The following is a 22119-nucleotide window of genomic DNA, read 5'->3' on the forward strand; positions in this document are numbered from 1 at the left end:
ATTTAAAATAACTGTTTTCTAATTGAATATATCTTAAAATATAATTTATTCCTCTGATGCAGAGCTGAATTTTCAGCAGTATTACTCCAGTCTTCAATGTCACATGATCCTTCAGAAATCATTCTAATATGCTGATTTGCTGCTGAAGAAACATTTCTTATTGCTGTCAATGTAGAAAACAGTTGTGCTGTTTCATATTTCACATCTTGCATTTTATATTTCAAGACTCTTTGAGTATAAAGTTCAAGAGAGCAGCATACATTTTCTTTTGTTGCATTATAATGCCTTTATTTAAAAAAAAAAAATGTATATTTTTTTACAGATATTTCCAAATCAAGTGTGACTCCCAGGTACGCTTTCATACACTTTGAATTTTTTTAGTTCATCCTCTTTGTTTCTGTGCATATCTTTATAGCACACTCGGATTAAAATTGTAGGATTATTAAATATTCTGTTTGCTTTTATGTAGAAACTCTCTTGAACTTGTACGTATAGGCGTATGTTCTCGCTCCAGGGAGAAGAGAGTATGGATAATATATGCTGAGTGTGTAGGCATCTCAACACCTCAAAGCAGTAGGAGGGATGAACAGGAGGGGAAAGAAAGAGAGAGAGAGGGAGCGTGTACGAGTTCGTGGAAAGGCTATTTAAGGGCAGTCCTTGTAATTCACAGCGCTCTGACTGAAGTCTCTCATATTAAAGAGGTGTAGTGCTTTCATCTTCTCTCCCTCTCCTTCTCGCACACTTCAGCCCAGAGGCTCGGCAGGCGGACGGACGGACGGACGGGTGTGTGGAATACATCACGGACGCTCTCAGATCTTCCAGCACGTGGAGAGACGGAGACAGACGGCAGCTGGGGGTCTGGAACGCTGGACATCCTCGCCTCCTCACTATTGTTTGATTCTCGTCTTCTGCACCTGATTTGCTCGGCTGCAGGGAGGCGCGTGGAAGCTCCATTCATCGCCACAGGTATCTTTATCTAATTTGTAGTTTCTTATTATGGATGCAGTGCTTTTTTTGGACTTTGCATGCACTCTGCTGTTGACCCATAGGAAAATTTCTATTGCTCAGAAGTTTCCTTTTTATAGCTCTGGAGGTTGAGTTCATATGCTTTTTTTATGTCAACTTTCTCAGATGTTTCTCCTAAATATTTCCATGAAGTTCACATTAGGATTCACAGTCTTAGACGTTAAGATCTCTTCTGAAATTACAGGAGATGCATGTGAAATGAATAGGTTATATTTCTCAGAAAGCTCCTTTGGCTCCCTTTGATCTCATCGCTGTCTCTGAGAAACAATGGAGACATTGAAAAGATGTCATCATTTTAATATATACTGAAACCTAGAGGAAAACTGAATTTCCAAAGGTTCGGTTGAAGAGATTCAGTTGAGTTCTCGGTTAGTTAAAGTATCAACCTTGTCTCAGATGTTTCTCATAAAATTTATTCAACTTTTATCATGCCGCTTATATATAGATAAACTTGGTTATTTGATTGGAGACTTTGATTTCTTGGCAAGTCTGACCACAGTCTGAGACATTAAGATACCTTCTACAACTACACAGGACGAATGTGAAATGAGTAGGTTATATTTCTCAGGAGGCTCCTTTGGCTTTCCATGTGATCTCATTGCTGTCTCCGAGAAACAATCGAGACATTGAAGAGATTTATTTTAATATGTATTAAAACCTAGAGGAAAACTGTATTTCTCAATGGTTCAGGTGAAAAGGTTCAGTTCAGTTCAGTTCTTGGTTACTTTAAGTATCAACCTCGTCTCAGATGTTTCTCATAAAAGTGAGTCAACTGTTATCATGCCGCTCATATATAGATAAACTCTGTCTTTTGATTGCAGACTTTGATTTCTTGGCAAATCTGACAACAGTCTGAGACATTAAGTTCTCTTCTGAAACTACAGGAGACGAATGTGAAATGAATAGGTTATATTTCTCAGGAGGCTCCTTTGGCTCTCCTTTTGATCTCATCTATGTCTCTGAGAAACAATTGAGACATTGAAGAGATTTCATTTCTTTTCATGTGTTTTGGAACCTGGAGGAAAACTGTATTTCTCAAAGGTTAATGTGAAGAGATTCAGTCAAGTTCTTGGTTATTTGAAGTATCAACCTCGTCTCAGATATTTCTCCTAAAAATTCTCATAAAAACGAGTCAACTGTTATCATGCTGTTCATATATAGAAAACCCAGTCTTTTGATTGCAGACTTTGATTTCTTGGCAAGTCTGACCACAGTCTGAGACATTAAGTTCTCTTCTGAAACTACAGGAGACGAATGTGAAATGAATAGGTTATATTTCTCAGGAGGCTTCTTTGGCTCTCCTTTTGATCTCATCGCTGTCTCTGAGAAACAATTGAGACATTGAAGAGATTTCATTTCTTTTCATATGTTTTGGAACCTAGAGGGAAAACTGTATTTCACAAAGGTTCATGTGAAGAGATTCAGTCAAGTTCTTGGTTATTTAAGGTATCAACCTCGTCTCAGATGTTTCACCTAAAAATTCTCAAAAACAAGTCAACTGTTATCATGCTGTTCATATATAGGTAAACCCGGTCTTTTAATTGCAGTCTTTGATTTCTTGGCAAGTATGAGACATTAGTATCTGTTCTGAAACTACAGGAGACACATATGAGATTAATGGGTTCTTTTTCTCAAGAGAAGCAGGAGAATCCTTTTGCTCTCCATTTAATCTCAATGCTGTCTAGGAAAAACAAATGTGATAAGACATCTAATTTTATAGGTTTTGGAATCTAAGGGAAAATGATTTCTCTGAGTCATTTCTTCACAGCTGAGAGCATTTAGTTCTTGGTTGTTTGAAGTATCAACTTTGTCTCAGATGTTTCTCCTAAAAATTCTTCTGAAAATAGTTGCAGCTGAGTCAGCTGTTATCATGCAATTTATATTGAGATAAGAATACTGATTTCTGATTGCAGACTTTGATTTCTTGGCAAGTCTGGGACATTAAGATCTCTTCTGAAACTACAGGAGATGTATGTGAAATGTATAGGTTATATTTGTCTTATTGCTGTCTCGGAGAAACAGCTGAGACATTGAAAAAATTTTGATTTTTTGGCAAGTCTGAGACATTAAGATTTTTCCTGAAACTACAAGAGACACATGTAAAGTTAATGAATTCAGGAGAATTCCTTAATGCTGTCTAGGGAAAAAATTTGATATTAAAGCCATCTCATTTTTTTAGGTTTTGGAAACTAAAGAAAAAATGATTTCTCTGAGTCGTTTTTTTCACAGCTGAGGACATTTAGTGGACATTTAGTACTTGGTTTTTTTGAAGTATCAATTTTGTCTCAAATGTTTCTCCTAAAAATTCTCCTGAAAATAACTGCAACTGAGTCAGCTGCTATCATGAAATTTTTATTGAGATAAGAATACTGATTTCTGATTGCAGATTTTGATTTCTTGGCAAATCAGATCACAGTCTGAGACATTAAGATCTTTACTGAAACTACCTCAAGAGGCTCCTTTGGCTCTCCTTTTAGTCTCATCGCTGAACAATTGAAACATTGAAGAGATTTAATTTCTTTTCATATGTTTTGGAACCTGAAGGAAAACTGTATATCTCAAAGGTTCATGTGAAGAGATTCAGTTGAGTTCTTGGAAGTATCAACCTTGTCTCAGATGTTTCTCCTAAAAATGATCATAAAAACAAGTCAACTGTTATCATGCTGTTCATATATAGAAAACCCGTTTTTTTGATTGATTTTGTAACATTTAAAGACGTCTCATTTTTATGTGTTGGAATCTAAGTTAAAATTCTTTTTTTTACATCTGAGGAAATGTATTTCTTGGTTGTTCGAAATATTAATGTTCTCCTAGTCTCAGATGTTTCTTCTAAAAAATAGATGCAAATGAGTCAGCTGTTATCATGCTGTTTATATTGCAATTAACCTACTGATTTGTGATTGAAGACTTGGATTTCTTGCCTATCTGAGCACAGTATGAGACTTTTAAGTTCTCTTCTGAAACTACAGTGCATGTGAAATGAATAGGTTATATTTCTCAGGTTATATTTCTCTGAGAAACAACTGAGACATTAAAGAGATTTCATTTATTTTTATATGTTTTGGAACCTAGAGTAAAACTGTATTTCTCAAAGGTTCATTTGAAAAGATTCAGTCAAGCTCTTAGAGGTATCAACCTTGTCTCAGATTTTTCTCCTAAAAATTATCATACAAATTAGTCAACTGTTATACTGTCAACCCCAGATTTTTGATTGCAGACTTTGATTTCTGGGCAAGTATGAGACATTAAGATCTGTACTGAAACTACAGGAGACACATGTGAGATTAATGGGTTATTTTTCTCAAGAGAAGCAGGAGATTCCTTTTGCTCTCCATTTAATCTCAGTGCTGTCTGGGAGAAACAAAATGTGACATTAAATACATCTCATTTTTATGTGTTGGAATCTAAGGTAAAATTATTTTTTTTCACATCTGAGGACATTTATTTCTTGATTTGTTTTGAAGTATCAACTTCTCAGATGTTCTATTAGTCTCTAAATGAGTCAACTGTTATGCTGTTTATATTGCAATAAACATACTGATTTTTGATGGAAGACTCTGATTTCTTGGCCTGAGCACAGTATGAAATTTGAAGTTCTCTTTTGAAACTGTAGGAGACGCATGTGAGATTAATGGGTTGTTTTTTCCAATTTGCTTTCCATTTGGTCTCGGAAAAACAGTTGAGACATTAAAGAGATTTCATATTTATTTCTTTTTATAGGTGGTGGAACCCAAAGGAAAATTGTATTTCTCAGAGGTTCATTTGAAGAGATTTTTATTTTTTTATTTTTTTTTTTGACTTCTTGGTTATTTGATATGCCAACTTTGTCTCAGATGTTTCTCCTAAAAATCCTTGTGCAATTGATACAAATGAGTCAGCTGTTATCATAGTGAGATAAACATACTCACTTGTGATTGTAGACTTTGATTTCCTTGACAGTTGTCTTCTAAAAATAGGAGACGTGAGATTAATGGGTTCTTTTTCTCAGGAGATTCCTTTTGCTCTCCATGAAATCTCATTCGTGTCTCAGAGAAACAATTTAATTTTTATGTTCTTCGCAATGTAGTGGGATCCAGAAGAAAATGTTATGTCTCAGATGGTTCTCATCATGCAGAGTTGAGAGAAACACACATGTGACCCTGGACCAAAATATTCTCTGGGGTCTGAGGGTGTTTTGGCACCCTGGGGAAGTTTTGACATGCCCTTACATTTGTGCTTTTTTCAGTATCTTAAAAACATATTAATGGCTAAAGTCTGATTACATTGTAATCAGCACAAACTGGGCTACATTAATATGCAAACAACATTAATGTACATGTTTGTGTTTGTGTAAAGATCATGTTCCATGAAGATATTTTGTAAATTTCCTTTTGTAAATATATCAACTTAATTTTTGATTAGTAATATGCATTGCTAAGAACTTCATGTGGACAACTTTAAAGGCACTTTTCTCAAAATTTGTATTTATTTATTTATTTATTTATTTATTGATTGATTGATTGATTGATTGATTGATTGATTGATTGATTGCACCCTCAGATTCCAGACTTGTATCCAAATACTTGTATCTTGACCAAAAACTGCCCTATCCTAACAAACCATACATCAATGGAAAGCTTATTTATTCAGCTTTCAGAAGAAATTTACTCATGATGGGTTTGTGGTCCAGGATCACATATTGACTTTTGATTGCAGACTTGCAGATTTATTGGCAAGTCTGAGACCTCAAGATCTCTTTTGAAATTATAGGAGAAGCATTTTGCTCTCCATTTAATCTGCTGTCTTGGAGAAACAACTGAAACATTAAAGACATCTCATTCTTTTTGGAACCCAGAGGAAAAAATGTATTTCTCAGAAATCTGAATATACTTTCCTGGTTCTGTGTTTCAACAATGATTATGTGCTGTAAATGTGTACTGTGCACATACAATTAAATGGCTTGTGAACCTTGTTTCATGCTGAAGTATACATGCAATGTTAAGACATTGTCGTCATGCAGTGAGCATGTACATATGTGTTCATGTGAGGGACTCTGACAGAATGATGAAAGGCTGAAACCAGTGTGCTTGTCTTTGATATCACCTGGCAAAAGGCATGTATTCATCTATCAGTCTGTGCATGTCTATATGACATGAGTGAACATCATGAAAATGTCATCGTCCTGTGGAAAGGAGAGGATGATCTGTGGGAGGCAGCTGCTCTCTGTGTGTATGTGTTTAAGGGAAAGACTCCAGGCCCTGTGGTTTCTGAAGTTCAGGTGCATAAACAGACCATTACTATTTAATGTGTGGCTCTCTTTAGCAAATCATTATCATTATAGCTCACACTCACTGATTTTTTTCAAAACTCTGTGTTAAACTATAGTGTACAACTCATCCTGTGCTGTTTGTTTACGGATATGAGTGATTCTTCAATTTGTGTGGTCTGTTGATTAGAGGTTTTCTAAGTGAATTTTTCTTAAGTGAATCCATAACCTAGTGATTTGTCTGCATAGAAAAGCCTTTTAAATAAATAGTTCACCCATGAATGAAAATTTGCTGACAATGCAGTCACTTTCAGGCCATCCAAGATGTAGATGAGGTTGTTTCCTCATCAGATTTGCAGAAATGTAGCATTACAACATTTGCTCACCAATGGTTCCTGCAGTGAATGGGTGCCGTCAGATTGAGAGTCCAAAAAGCTGATGAAAACATCACAATAATCTATAAGTAATCCACACCACTCCAGTCCATCAAATGACGTCTTGTGAAGCCAAAACGTCACTTCTGGCCAAAATATGAGACCATGATCCATAATAATGCTTCCTCAAGTGAAAAAGTCCATCACATCAAGCTCCACCAACTGTTTTGCCTTGTAAATGGTGCTTGATCTGTGCATATTTCTCTCCTGATTCAGACTAGATGACTTTTTTACTTTAGAAATTAATATTATAGATAGAGTACTCTCATTTTTGTTTGCATTGTTGAGTTTTATCTATGCAGTGCTTTTCAAATCTGTAAAAAATGCAAATGCATATTTTCCAGTTTACGAAACATTCTGAGTCTCAAATAATAAAAAATGCTGTTTTCTTGAAACAACGTAAAAACCCTTGTCAGACCAACAAAATTGCCCCAAATGCTGTCCCAACTAGTCAAACACAGTTGTCTGAACAAAAAATTTCTTATTGTTGAAATGTTAAGGCTTTGTGAGTTCCCAGCATGCATTGCAGCATGAATAAATTATGCGATTACTAGAATTATAGGATTATTGTTTTGCTGTTTGCTGACTTAATTTAAACTTTTTGTTGTTGTTTTGTCATTATTGTTAGTTATTTGTTGCACTGTAATTTTTTTTTTAACCTAATTATAATGTTAATTTTAATGTCCAGTTTTGAGGCCTAGAGTGTGTTCAACCACTTATATCTGTTTGCTGGATATCTTAGTCTTGTAAGATGTTTTGCAAACAAAGACAGTGTTGTGAATATTAGACATATAATAGAATATTAGAAAGTTATCCATTAATGTTTCTATAACAATTCACTGTTTGTCTTTTGTAAGTAAACAAAAAAATTGATACATAATTGTTGTTTCAGTTGCTGTGACGAGACTTTTTCTATTAGCAAAATAAGACAATCAGCACTGCATGAACAATCAAATTTATGTTGGCTAAACAAAGTATCTTTACTGAGAAAAACTATTTTTGAGAGAACTCAAAAGTCTTACTGCATCAAGTTTCCTTACGTTTTTAATTTTTCTCAACTATGTTTTTTTTTTTTTTTTTCTTTTTTTTTTTTTTTTTTTACAGTGTAGGGTTTTAAAAAGTAGTTGCCCGTTTTTGGAAAGAAGCTTTTATCATTGATAAAACACATGCTTTATATAAGAAAAATATGCAGTAGTTTTGGAAAGTGGAAAGTAGAGAATTTTTTGATGACACTCAATGGCCCCGTAAATGACAGTACATGGTGTTTTGACTTCTACCACACTATTAAAAGCAAGTGTGGCCTTTCTGTGGTTTAGAAATCATCACTCTGCATAATAATGCAGAATGTATTAGGTATGAATTATTCTAATTCATTTGAATGCTCTGAAGCTCATGCTAAAAACCAGATGGTCTTTTTTCTCCCTGGCAGTTTTATCTGCAGCTTTATGGAAGTGCATCAGGTGAGCGCAGTGGGACGTTTGAGGTGAGCGTTTGAGGTTTAAGACCTGAGGAAAGAGTCAAGCCCCCGTCTCCATCCAGCTGAAATGAAAGGGCGTAAATTGTCGGAGGTCAGCGGCAGACGGGGGTTTATGGTGCCTCTGCTATGTGCGGTTCCTCCTGTGATGGTGTGGAAGGAATGATGGGAACGGAGAGAAAGAGATAGTGGAAGGTGCCTGGGTCTGTCAGGACAGCTGGAGTGAGACCGGCCCACGGCCTCAGGGCTTCACTTAAGGAAGAGCAAAAGAACATTTGTATGAGTGTGAAATTTTAGGTTTTAGTGGACCAGTCTGCTGTTGATGTGATAATGGCCAATTCTTTTATTCCAGATTGCTTATGAATAGATTCTCAGAGTGTGAAAAATAAAGAGAAATCATGAGGTTAGGAAAATAAGAATAATTTTATATATATATATATATATATATATATATATATATATATACAGATAATGTACTCACCCTGTTGTCATCAGATGTTCATGTCTTTCTTTCTTTCTTCAGTCGTAAAGAAATTATGCTTTTTTGAAGAAAACATTTCAGGAATTATCTTCTTAAAGTGGACATCTATGGTGCCCGTGAGTTTGAACCTCCAAAATGTAGTTTCAATGCAGCTTCAAAGGGCTCTAAATGATCCCAGCCGAGGAATATCTATAGTCTTATCTAGCAAAACGATCTGCCATTTTTACAAAAAAAAAAAATATGTATATTCTTTTTAACCTCAAATGCTCGTGTCTAGCTCTGCGCGTGTACATTCCGGTATAATACAGTTCGAGTTTTTAGGGTTAGGGAACTGCATTTTGGACTTTCAAACTCACAAGCACCATAGAAGTCCACTATATGGAGATAATTTCTGATTTTTTTTTTTTTTTGTCTAATATTTATATTTTATTTCATCTTTATTTCACTTACTAAAATATCATAATAAATTTATTTTTAATAGCTTTAGTTCTAACAAAAAATGCTTATAGTCAACTTAAACTAAAATGAAAAGTAAAAATCATCACAAAAAAAAAAAAACACATTTTTGTTATTTGAAATAAACTTGTTAACTGGAATAATAAAAAAAAAATTCAACTTGGCAAGGTAACATTTCTCATTTTTATTTATTTGACATTATTTTACACTTACAAAAACTGGGGGGAAAAATAACAGCACAAAAAAATGACTAAAGCTTTAAAATTTAAAATATAACTAAAATCTAATAATATTATCTCAGTGACACTTAAATAACATTGATTCATAGGAAAAATTACATATTGTAAGAGTACTGAATCATAAATAACAATAATTCAGGATGCTGGATATGTTCAGACTTCAGAATAAATGTTATGCATACTGCACTATACTGCATTCTGCCAAAGCAAAAATGTATTAACTTTCAATAAAATGAGTCCATATAGAGGGGTTAGAAATTGTGCTTGATAATGTGGTTCATTGGTTAAATATTGCATTGTTTGATACAGTATTCTATATTCTGTGCTCAGGTTGTATACTGTGCATTTCATGCTAAATGTGACCCTGGACCACAAAACCAGTCTTAAGTAGCACGGGTATATTTGTAGCAAAAACCAAAAATACATTGTATAGGTCAAAATGATTGATTTTTCTATAATGCCAAAAATCATTAGGATATTAAGTAAAGATTGTGTTCCATTAAGATATTTTGTAAATTTGTAAAATATATCAGTTTTTTTTGTTTAGTAATATGCATTGCTATGAGCTTCATTTGGACGACTTTAAAGGCGATTTTCTCAATATTTAGATATTTTTGCACCCTCAGATTACAGATTTTCAAATAGTTGTATCTCGAATTATATTGTCCTATACTAACAAATCATACATTAATGGAATGTGATGTATGAATCTCAATTTAAAATAAAGACTCTTATGACTGATTTTGTGGTCCAGTGTCACATATGGTATGGTTATATCATACATGCAGAAACACTGCATACTTTCCACAGTATATATGGTGTATACCGCTAAAACAATGTGAGAAGTACACTGTTCTGAAGATTGAAGATGTCAGCAACTCTTTCTATTTGATGTTTGCTTGAAAACCAAAGAAATTCTAACCATGTCCAAGTGCAACTTTTCATTCCAGTCAAGTACATTCAGGTGTTGCTGAATAAAATGAATGTCAACAGTGATATGGACCAAACAGCTGCGCTGCAAACCAGTTATACGGTGTGTTCTAGGATCTGTGTTCCCATGAGTAATCTTTGATATAAGCGCCTACTTCCCATAAATCTCAGAGAGTCTAGACAGACAGGTCTGGGTTGCATATGGACCTGTGGTGCAGATGGCCTGGTGCTGATGGATCACTTCCAGGCTCTTTTTTTTTTTTTTTTTTGTGAGAATCACTCATTCACTTTGGGAAGCGGCCACTGAAGACGAGAGAATTCATGTCTGGTGTATCCGTTTCACCATCAAACTTCTCACTTACTTAAGGAAAAGTGTCACATAGGGGCAGATCTCTGATGGTATCCTCATCAACGAAAAACGTTCTGGAAGTATTCAGCAGGTCAGTGAAATTGGAGATTTCTGGAGGTTGCCTTAATGAGGAAAGCATTGATTCGCAGGACAATAAAGTATCTTTCCATCCAGAATTATTTTGATATAACAGAGCTTGCAACAATATTACACATTATCAGTTTTATATCAAGCCATGTTCTTTATTATTAATATTATTATTAGATTTATATATATTGGTTTAGAATTGGCTGCTTTTCACTGAGGAAATGCAACTGCTTTTTGCTGTTCAAGTTTTTAATGGCTTCAAACAGATTCTCTGCATGCAAAATGCATTAAAGTATAACTGCATTTTGTCATGCATTTCGTGTCGCATAATGCATTCAGTTCATGAAATTGGTTACACTTGGCTGCCCATACAAAACAGCTCCACAGCAACCTCTCACTCCCATGAAGCAATGCAAATTCACTATTATATATACAGTACTCATATATTTCTGTATGTCTAAACTTAAAATTCTTTATGGAATGAGTTGTTTTTTTTTACTCCACTTAAGTATTATTTATTTATTGGCACACTCTTTTCATTTTTAAATTTAATATTTTTAAAATGTATTTTTATTTTTATTTTTTTAGATCATCATTAGTGATTATTCATTTTGGTTGGTGTGGATCAAGGCTTAAAGCCGACCATCCATTCATTCCAGAAGTCATTTTTGAAAACTACTTTTGGAATCAAGGCTATAAATAAATTAATTAATAGATACATTCTCACACTATTTAGAAACTGATATTATCTCATGAATATTAAAAAGCCACCTGATGGATCTGGTTGAACAATCCCCTACTCTAATGATTTAAATTACCTTAGGACTATACAATGTTTTTATTGCAGCTATTACAAAACCATGATGTTATTCACATCAGTACTTTCATGCTTGTTCTACAGAAAGTTTTATTACCCAGAAAAATACAAAATCTATTTCTCTCAGCACGGAAAACAGCATATGGCAGTGTGCTCGGTGTAGACATCAATCAAAGTCTTGTAATCGCCCACTGGCAGTGGACTAAACATGTTAGAGTGTTCACATATACAGCATACAGTCTGCTCTATTCATCTGGAGTGTGGACTGATACTTCCTGCCATAAGGTTGCAGTGGATTTAAGCTATAGACTTTGTATACCACCGAATTGTATATTTGTTAAGAGTGGAATCTGTTGAACGCTGAGCGTTTGATGGCCGGAGCTCTTCTAGTCTAAACGCGTATGACACACACATACGCACGGTCTCTCTGCTGTGGACCAGGCAAAACAGATGGCAGAAACAGAGGCCAACATTCCTAGTCCCTGTTTCCAGGTGGGAAAGTTCCCTTTCTGTTGCCAGTACAGGGAAAACTAAGATACAGTAATTCTGGATTTTAACTTGAAGAAAATAGATTTGTATTCCAGGAGGAGGATTTCCCTTTGTAATTTTCTTAAATGCATAGACTATTTATTCCTCAGTGTCTTTACAAATTGGTTAGTTGTTTTTGTGATTAAGTGACAAGTAGGGTTGGGCAGTTTTGAGCTGTATATGTAGCCTGTATTTAAACATCTAATTAATCTGCACATGTTATTATACAGGAAAGCTATTTCTGCCACATAAGAAAAAAAAGTCATGCTTTGGTAAATCATTATGACATTGAAGTCATCAGATAGAAAAGCCTAAGATACTAAGTTGAGTTCATAGTTGAAATAAAAAGTTGAGACACTTTTCATCTCATAATTATGACATGAAAAGTCTATATTATGAGGGAAAAAAGGTGAGGGAAAAAAAAAACTAAATAAGTTATAATCATGAGATAAAGTCTAAATTACAACAAAGAGACTAAATTATGTCAGTCGAAGTTATGAGATACTAAATCATTATTATGAGATGTACCCCCGGTTTCACAGACAAGGCTTAAGCCTAGTCCCAGACTAAAATGTAAGTCTGAGCTGTTAGGTATCAGTGCCTCAGTTTGGTTTCAAGATCCACACCAGTAATTTTTTTTTTTTTTTATAAGGCATATTTATAAAAATTACTTAAATCTCCTAATTCAACTATTGTCTAATCTTGGCTTGGACTAAGCCCTGTCTGAAAAACCAGGGGCCAGACTTAGCCTCTGTGTTAAGACAGTGACTTAAGAACTAGTCTGACCAACTAGCAGTTAGCCAAAGGGGTTATCAGTCTTATTTTTTGGATTCAACTTAGACAAATTTATATTTTTATATAACTGAATTTTAAAAAATATGCTTTTATGCAACTGGCCCCAGGCCTAAATGTCTAAATTATGATACAAACTCATAATTATGATATGAAAAGTCTAAATGTTGATACAGTTCAGTTGAGATATATAAATTATGTCAGTCAAAATTTTGAGATACAAAGTCATAATTATGAGATTAAAGTCTAAAGTATGTCAGTTAAAATGCTGAGATTCTAAATCAAAATTCTGAGATACTAAGTCATAATTATGAGACAGAAAGTCTTAATTATGATACAAACTCATAATTATGAGATGAAAACTCTAAATTATATCAGTCAAAATTTTGAGATACTAAGTCAAAATTATGAGATAAAATGTCGGAATTTTGGTTTAAAAAAACTCAATTATAAGAGATCAAATTTGTCAGTCAAAATTCTGAGATACTAAGTCATAATTATGAGACAAAAAAGTCTAAATTATGATACAAGCTTATAATTATGAGATGAAAAGTCAACATTATGTCAGTCAAAATTATGAGATACTAAGTAAAAATTATGAGATAAAATGTCAGAATTTTGGTTTAAAAACTCAGTTATGAGATACCTAAAATATATCAATCAAAATTCTGAGATACTAAGTCATAATTAGGAGATAAAATGACCGAATTTTCATGAACTCAAATATGAGATATCTAATTTATCAGTCAAAATTCTGAGATACATTTATGAGACAAAGTCTAAATTATCATATAAACTCATAATTATGAGATAAAAAGTCTAAATTATGTCAAATTGCAGAGCTACAAAGTGAATTATGAGATAAAATGTTTGAATTTTGATGATAACTCAGTTATGAGATATCTAAATTGGCAATCAAAATTCTGAGATGTTAAGTTATAATTATGAGATGATAAAGTCTAAATTGACAGTCAAAACTGAGATATTAAGTCATAATTATGATGAAAAATCTGAATTTTGATAAGCTCATAGTCTAAATAATGTCAGTCAAAATTCTGAAATACTAATTCATAAAAATCATAATTATGGTAGGCCTATATTATGTCATAATTATGACTTGACTTTATTAATGGTATTGCAGATCATCTACAGCTTAACAGTTACAGCTACAATGAGCAGTGAATTATAGCCAGATTAGCGTTAGCCACACAAGGTATTTTCCAGAAACTTTCTCCAGATGTAGGAGGAAAGCCTATGAAATTCAATCTCAGATTTATATGTTCACATGCTGGTGTTTAAAAAGAACGTAGAAGTAAATGTAATAGAGCTACACTGAATTCATACCTTTGTTCCTGAACCTACCGTAGTGACCCAAACGCTGTTTCAACTTTATTGTGCGCATGCTGAGAAAACGATCTCATAAACGTGTCTGTTAAGGTGTAGATCCTTCGCATTAGCCTCAAGCGTTGTTTTGAACAGACCTTTAAGGGCCTTTAAGGGTCATAGGGTTGACCCTTGTTAGGGTTTTAAGGAATGGAAAAAATCTGGGAGTGCAGAGGAGACACTTCAAAGTGTGAGGATGAGCTGATGTTGTGGTTAAAGGTTTCCCATGTCACCGTTGTAAACTGATGCAATGCACTTAACACCAGACTGCTCTAAGGGGACTAACCGTGCAATTAGTAGATTGTAATGTGCCTTTTTAAAAAGGAAAAAAATCTAGCTGAATGCCGAGTATAGGGCCCTATGATTTCCTGTGAATCACGGACAGAATCACGGAATCCAGTAATAAAAATGGAATTTACGCGAAACGTTACGGAATTTGTCAAAGTTTGGATGAATTAGTAAAAAGTAGGTCATTACCCTTAAATCAAACTGTGATATGGACTAGTATCTGTAAATATTAAGCCGCAAAAAAAATACCATTGAAATTTGAAACCGGCATCTCTGCGTGTCTCTGTGTTAATGAATGACACAGACAAGTGGCTGTGTTTACTAACACACATACTGCATGTGCACGTGACGCTCGCTGTGACTTCAGCGTCTGTCGTCTCACTAAATGAGGACATAAATACACGAACAACATCTGCTGAGAGTCACTTCATGAGCATTTGACCGTTCCATTTGAGTAAAACTAGCGTCATACCATATACACACAGAACTGTAAACGTAGACACGGCAATCCGTCAAAATAAAAGTCCGGTTTAACTTGAAGACATTGTGCCAGAAATATATTAGCTACTACTGTGCAGTAGAATTTATATAGCCTACTACTGCTACTACTACTACTACTACTACTACTACTACAACTGCTACTACTACTAAAATGAAACAAACATTATTTTTTAGGTTATAATCACACAACATTTCCTCCATGTTTTAATTTTAATAGTAAATCCCCTTTGTTTTGCCAAAAATAAAGTTTTCTTAATTTTCAATAATTAAAAGATAAATTATATTAATGTTTTATGCATTTATTTGGTAACCAGGACATTTTAAATTTCTGAGGGGGAAAAAAACATTTCAATTTGAATAGATTAACTATGCATTCAAATAACATGCTAAAACACAGAATTTGATAACAATAAAACATACGATGAGAAAAAATAAAACATTTCATAGGGCCCTGATGTGAAATCAATTTAGTTTAAAGAAAAGTTTCATGATTTTATTTAATTAGACATGCTCTGTTATTAATACAGTTTAATTTAACCATTAAAAAGGAGTCAAAAAAAATATTAAATGGAAAAAAAAACAGAATTCAGAAAAATTAAAATGGATAAAATGGAATTCAGAAAAAAGTAAAACAGATTTAATAGGGCCCTAGTAGTTTAGCATACAGTTTTAGCATGCTCAATACATGGTCTCACACAATATGCAAATGACAGATTTTTGTAAGCTTTTTAATATTTTCTTTTAATACTGTCCATTTCATTGTTATAAACTCAGTTATTGTTATTTTAGAATACCCCAAAAACTGTATTGCTAACAACAACTTGTTTCTTTCCTAATCTCCCCTTTTTTATATTTGCGTTAAACTCTAAAAAAAAATTCTTCATTGCATTTTAATGTCTGGTTGTACTTTGTCTGGTCATGAATACTTTTAATGCATTTTAAAGGCTGTCAGAGACATTGAGAATGTGATGACTATGCATTTTAAATATCAGATTGCGTGCTTTTTATTCAAGCATTTTTATGAAGCTGGCAAAGCATTCAAAGAAAAACTTAAAAAAGCTCAAAAAATGTCACATGAAAAGGATTCATAAATGGATAGGTTGAATATTCTCATGCTATCCACTGAAACTTCTGTTTTCAATTCACAGTATTTGATGTAAAATGCTTGCACATGTCTATGTGTCTCTTTATGTAATAATAAGAAATATTTCTTGAGCAGCAAATTAGCATATTAGAATGATTTCTGAAGGATCATGTGACACTGAAGATTGGAGAGATGATGCTGAAAATTCAGCTTTGCATCACTGGAATAAATTACATTTTAAAATATGTTCACATAGAAAACAGTTATTTTAAATTATAATAATATTTCACAATATTTCTTTTTTTACTGTATTACTAATCAAATAAATGCATCCCTGATGAACATAAGAAACGTTTTAAAAGCACTTTCAAAAAAATCATAATTATTCCAAACTATTTTCTTACACATACTTATGTCTATTGCCATTTTAAACTTATTAAATGAACAAAGACTTTTCTTTTCTAGTTGTTTCACAATGTGTTGTCTACTGTAAACCCATAATTTAAAAAATGCATGCAACAAAATCATGGACAAGAATTGAAAAAAAAAAATTCCCTTGCTGTTCCATGTTTACTGCACTTTACAGCTAGTGATCATGCTTGTTTAACCAGCAGCTATGTAAATGAGAACCACATGCACAATACACCTGTGACAACACAACGGACATTGTGCAAGCAAGATCCCATGGATGTCTGCGCGATGTGATTTAGTCCACTGCCTTGTTAACTAGCAGTGTTGCCTTCGTTAATGACTGCCTTCAATAAAATGTTTTACATGCTGTTGTAATCTCAAATGGAAATGTTTTTAAAGGAACAAAAGTGAAAAATTAGACCATTTGGCTGAATTTCTAGACTGTTAGGTGTTTTAGCATCATTCTGACTCACTTAATGATTAGAAGCATCATTTCAGGGTGCTAATAATTACTGCCTATTACAGATTCCAACCAACAGTTCTCAAATAGTCTGTCTTTTACAAGAAGCATTTACGTGGACACCTATAAAATAGGGATTTGACATTTAAATGCACCATTGACCATTAGAGAGTCAGGAAATACCAATATCCTGCACCTCAGATTCTCATTCAGTCAGTATTTAGCCTTTAAGACTATCTATGAGCATCTTTAAGGACAACTTTTATTCAGTTACTGCAATAATGGCATGTCATTGGCTGTTTGTTATATAAGAGCACCGTGTTGAAAAAAAAATTAAAATGAGGAAAAAAGGATGAGAGTTTTGCAACTAGGCTTGGTGATAAAGCTAATAAGATCATATCATATCTAAATATCATCCTGTTGAACTGTCATCAACTGAATTGCTGTGGTAAAATCTAGTTAATTAAGCTACAGAGTCAATCATAAAGCATAATGTTTCCATCTACTATGCATTTTGAGGTGCAGCTCATATTAAAGGAGTGTTTCACTAGTTAACTAGTTAGCAGTAAACCAGTTACCTCACCTGAATATGTTCGCAGCTTTGTTTTGATGTGGAAAACAGTTATCTTACCACACTTCAAGGCAGCGGAGGAACAGACAAACGGATTCAACTGAGTGAGTCATTTAAGCTGGAACCGCTCCGATTGATTCAATCTCGGGACAACGATCATTCAGTTCAAGCGGTTCACTAGCAAAAAAAAAAAAAACAGTTAAAAAAGCCATTAATGTTCAAATTTCAGCATCGCTTGTGGTGATTTTAAAAAGCACGTAGTGAAAATGAGCTTTTCGAAACTTCAAATCAGTTAAACCACTGGGTTGCAAAATGATTCATTGTTTCGAAGCGCTCAAATCGGATCGCGGATTGCGAATCATTTGGTTCAGATCGGGACTTCAAAGCATGTATCGTGAATCGTGAATCTTTTGATTCAGATTGGAACTAAATTTGGCATCAGTAAGATTTTTATGTACCTATTTATTTTATTCATTCTATTTCAGATCTTTTTTCTTTTGGACTTCCATTCATCAACGAATCCCGGAAAGAAGTATCATGGTTTTCCCAAACATATGAAGCAGCACCACAGTTTTCAACATTGATAATAGTCAGAAGTTAGCATATTATGATGATTTCTGAAGGATCATGTGACGCTGAAGACACTGAAACTGAAAATTCAGCTTTAAACACGGGAATAAATAATATTTTACAGTATATACTGTTATTTGACATTGAAATTATTTTAAAATATTAGTTTTTACTGTATTTCTCTCTGACTTGAAAAAAATGATAACACTACTTAAAGCTTTTAAATACAATGCATTATAACAGTATTCATAATGTATGTTGTAATGCATTATACCTATAAGTAATTGTAACCAAAGTTAAAATACCATATAATATTTGAAGGTTTGTTTATCATGTTTTAATGCATAATATTTTCTAAACGTGTAACAATAAATGGGTAAGTATATTCAAAAGTATTATAACTGTTGTTACAATTATTAATGAGATCAATGCATTATAAGGTGCATTACAAGGCATAATTAATGCATTAGAACTACTTTTGTAAAAAGAAACAAATTAGACCCCAAATGCCTAAACAGTAGTGTGTATAAATAATTTTATTTCTTATAAATTAATTAGTTTGTCTATAGTAAAATACGTACACTGAGTAATGGCAGAAACAAATCAAGTGTTTGAAATTGATTCTTTGAAATGGACAGTTTGAACTGATTCTCAGAAATGAATCAGTCTTACTGAATCAAACTCTAGAGAAATGATCGACTGATTGGCTAGTTTCCTAACTGCTCACTTGAGTCTTTTTGTGCGTGTGCGTGTGCGTGTGTGTGCTGTTTACATAGTTGTGTGAAAGATGCAGATGTGATTCTAATAACATACTGCAAAATTTCACTGATGTCTGACAGGTGGTATGTGTGCTATTCCAAAACACGTCACTTACAGCACCTATTCTATTCTATTCTATTCTATTCTGGTTTATTCTGTTGTGAAATTCGATTTCCTAGCAACAGGAAATCATGTCCATCATTGAAATGAGCAAGTTTTGCCTAGTTACTCTTATTAACATAATTACACTCCCTTTACTCAAAGCATCTCATTATAGGCTGTTCAAATTCTGCCCATGCTACAAAAGCCCTGGGAAAGTCATTTATAAGCTGATCACAAAGACGACCTGTGGCCGTCACCAAGCTGTCATTATAGTTTTTAAGTGGTAATTCTTTTCTGCACAAAGCAGTGCATGTCTTTCATGCCCCAATTTGTGTCATAAAGCTTATCATTGAACGGCTGGGCGAAAATAAATGGCTTTTGCAATCAGTTTCCTCCACATTTAGAAGTGCCGCTCACGCACGCAGCTGAGACAGGAAGTCCCTGTGGCCGCAGTCGTGTAGGTGTTGTTATCGGTTTTGAATCGTGCTGAGGTCCTGCAGCCGCGTTTTCCTCTCCGGCATCGCACACGCTCAGACATCTGAGACATGTGGAGGCTGCATGGACATCCAGAACGAGCTTCAGATGAGCGTTCCCACGCTGCGGAGGAGACCGAGACTCTGGCCCCCATCCACCATCCACAAATTACACAGCTCCACGTCCAGATATGAAGTCATCCCGGCTCAAGTGTGCAGACGGGAAAGGCAGATTTTATTAATATGCACAAAGACAATAACGGACTATATTTTTAGGAATCTGGCAGAGTCTCTTGGAGAAAGAAAAAACAATAACTTGATTCAACAATAAGGATATTGATAGCGATGAGTGATGGTCCTCATAGTCCTGTAAGATATAGTGGCAATAAATTTAGTTCAATAACTGGTGCAGACTTGCATTGAATTTATTAGCTATCAATATTTTCAACAGATAAGTCACTTTACCCCTTGCATAATGCATGATCATTTTGTTGGATGTCAAGATTATTTTATTTTATTTTATTTTATTTTAGTGCAAAACAGCTGTGCAAAATAACAGCAATATAAACTGTAGTTGTGTAAAATAAAGGAATGTGTTCTTTTTTTCCAAAAATTCTCATTTGAAAATTCATAGAAAAATGACATGGAATTTTGCAATAATTTGTAATTTTTTGTGTCAACTGTCACTTTAAAGATTAATGGCTGCAGTAAACATCCTTTTCTTTTAATTGAATGGTTTTTACTATTTTAGTAAAATATAAACAAAAATCAAAAATAACATTTTTTCTTTCTGAAATGATGGAGCTTTGGAAAAAATGGTTTCCTGAAATGTTTCTGCATTTTCTATTTATCCTTGGAATTACAGTGACATTTTTTTTTCTTTCTTTCTTTTTTCATTTTTTATTATATGTTATGTGTGTTTGCTGTTTCAGAAACGGCAGCTCTTTGTCCAGACTCACCAGGCAGGCCTTCTTGCCAAGACAAGCATCCATTAGTGCAGAAACATGGGTTCAGGAGGCCTGACATTCAGCTGTTTGGTTTTGGCAACCCTGATGACTCTAAATCACGCCGGCCTGGTAAAGAAGATGATAAGACAACGACGGGAAGCTCTGACGATTCCCGGCATACACAACGTAACCCTTCCGAGCTCTTCCCAACCGGTCATTTTTAACCACGTCTACAACATCAAGGTTCCCGGTAGCGCTTTATGCTCGGTGGATCTGGACTCTCCTGCCGGCTTGGATCTTGAGCAGAAGGATGCGCCATCTGGCACAGAAGTAACAGACCACACATTAGATGGCAGAAATCAGATCGTCTTCACCCATCGCATCAACATCCCCAAGCAGGCGTGTGGTTGTACGGACGGACTGCCGGACTTGAAGGAGCTCCTGAATCGGCTGGAGATGTTGGAGGGTGAGGTGTCGACGCTCAGAGAGCAATGCGCTACAGAAACCACCTGCTGCAGCGCTCAGGCCACAGGTTTGCTTTCCAGACTTTAGATTCACTTCTTTATTGAGAGTGAAAAGTTCACAGTGTTACAGAAAATCAAATTTGAATGGTTCTTCAATGTTAACATAGAGACAATATGAAAGCAGTTGATATGTTGATTCCTACATCATAATGAATGCTAACATCAATCTATCAGTCTGTCTGCCTGTCTGTCTATCTATCTATCCATCATTCTATCAAATCAGAAAATGTGTGTTTGTTTAATGTCAGAAAATGAATTTAAATCATAAAGAAGATTTTTACCTCAGAGACAGAATTAGTTAAATCATTATTTATTTATTTACCCAAAAACAATTAAACTATTATTTTAAATCATAAAGAAAAAATATTTATTTAACCTCTGTGATGTGATCAATTCAAATTATAAATAAAAATATTTTTTTGTTTATGCTCAGAGAGTGAAATTAAAGCACCCAAAAAATGCTTTAACCTTAGAGACAGATTTAGTAAAGTAAAATCATAAAGAAAATATATATATATTTATTTATTTATTAAATCTCAGCGACAATTAATTTAAATCATAAAGAAAAAAGAAAAAAAAAATCATAAAGAAAAAAATCATAAAGAAAAAAATCATAAAGATAATTGTTTTAACCTCAGAGACTGAATTAATTAAATCACAAAGAATATTTATTTATTTATTTATTTATTTATTTATTTTACCTTTTTATTCACAGGAAAAAATATTAATTTAAAACATAAAAATATTTGTTTGCTTAATGTCTGAGAATGAATTTAAATCATAAAGAAACATGTTTAACCTGAGAGACCTAATTATTTAAATAATAAAGAAATGTATTTATTTATTTATTTACTTTTTTAACCTCAAAAAAATAATTAATTCAAATCATAAAATTATTTGTTTGTTTAATGTCTGACAATAAATTTACAAAGATTACAAAAAAAAACATGTTTTAACCTCAGAGACTGAATTAATTTAATCACAAAGAAAATATATTTATTTATTTTCTTTCTTACTTTTTTAACCTCAGAAAAAAATAATTAATTTAAATCATACAAATATTTTATGTGTTTAATGTCTAAGAAAAAAGTTTTAACCTCAGAGACCTAATTAATTAAATAAAGGAAATTTATTTACTTAAACAATTTCTTTAAATCATAATTAAAAATTATTTATTTAACCTCAGTA

The 22119-nt window shown here is 33.6% G+C and overlaps 1 protein-coding gene across 5 annotated transcripts in view; it reads left to right on the forward strand.

Moving 5' to 3' along the window:
* Positions 1-649: 649 nt before the first annotated feature.
* The window catches only part of tnca (tenascin Ca), a 70700-nt gene continuing 49230 nt past the window's right edge, over positions 650-22119 (forward strand). Inside the window, exons 1-2 of one of the 5 annotated variants that reach the window (XM_051109750.1) lie at positions 650-966; positions 20393-20939. In XM_051109750.1, coding sequence (XP_050965707.1) covers positions 20465-20939 — 475 coding nt within the window. In that variant the 5' untranslated portion in view covers positions 650-966; positions 20393-20464. The remainder of the gene's footprint in view (positions 967-20392; positions 20940-22119) is intronic. The other 4 variants (XM_051109751.1, XM_051109752.1, XM_051109753.1 and 1 more) reach the window with 4 other exon arrangements.

This window comes from Labeo rohita, chromosome 5, assembly GCF_022985175.1.
Source record: "Labeo rohita strain BAU-BD-2019 chromosome 5, IGBB_LRoh.1.0, whole genome shotgun sequence".
NCBI lineage: Eukaryota > Metazoa > Chordata > Actinopteri > Cypriniformes > Cyprinidae > Labeo > Labeo rohita.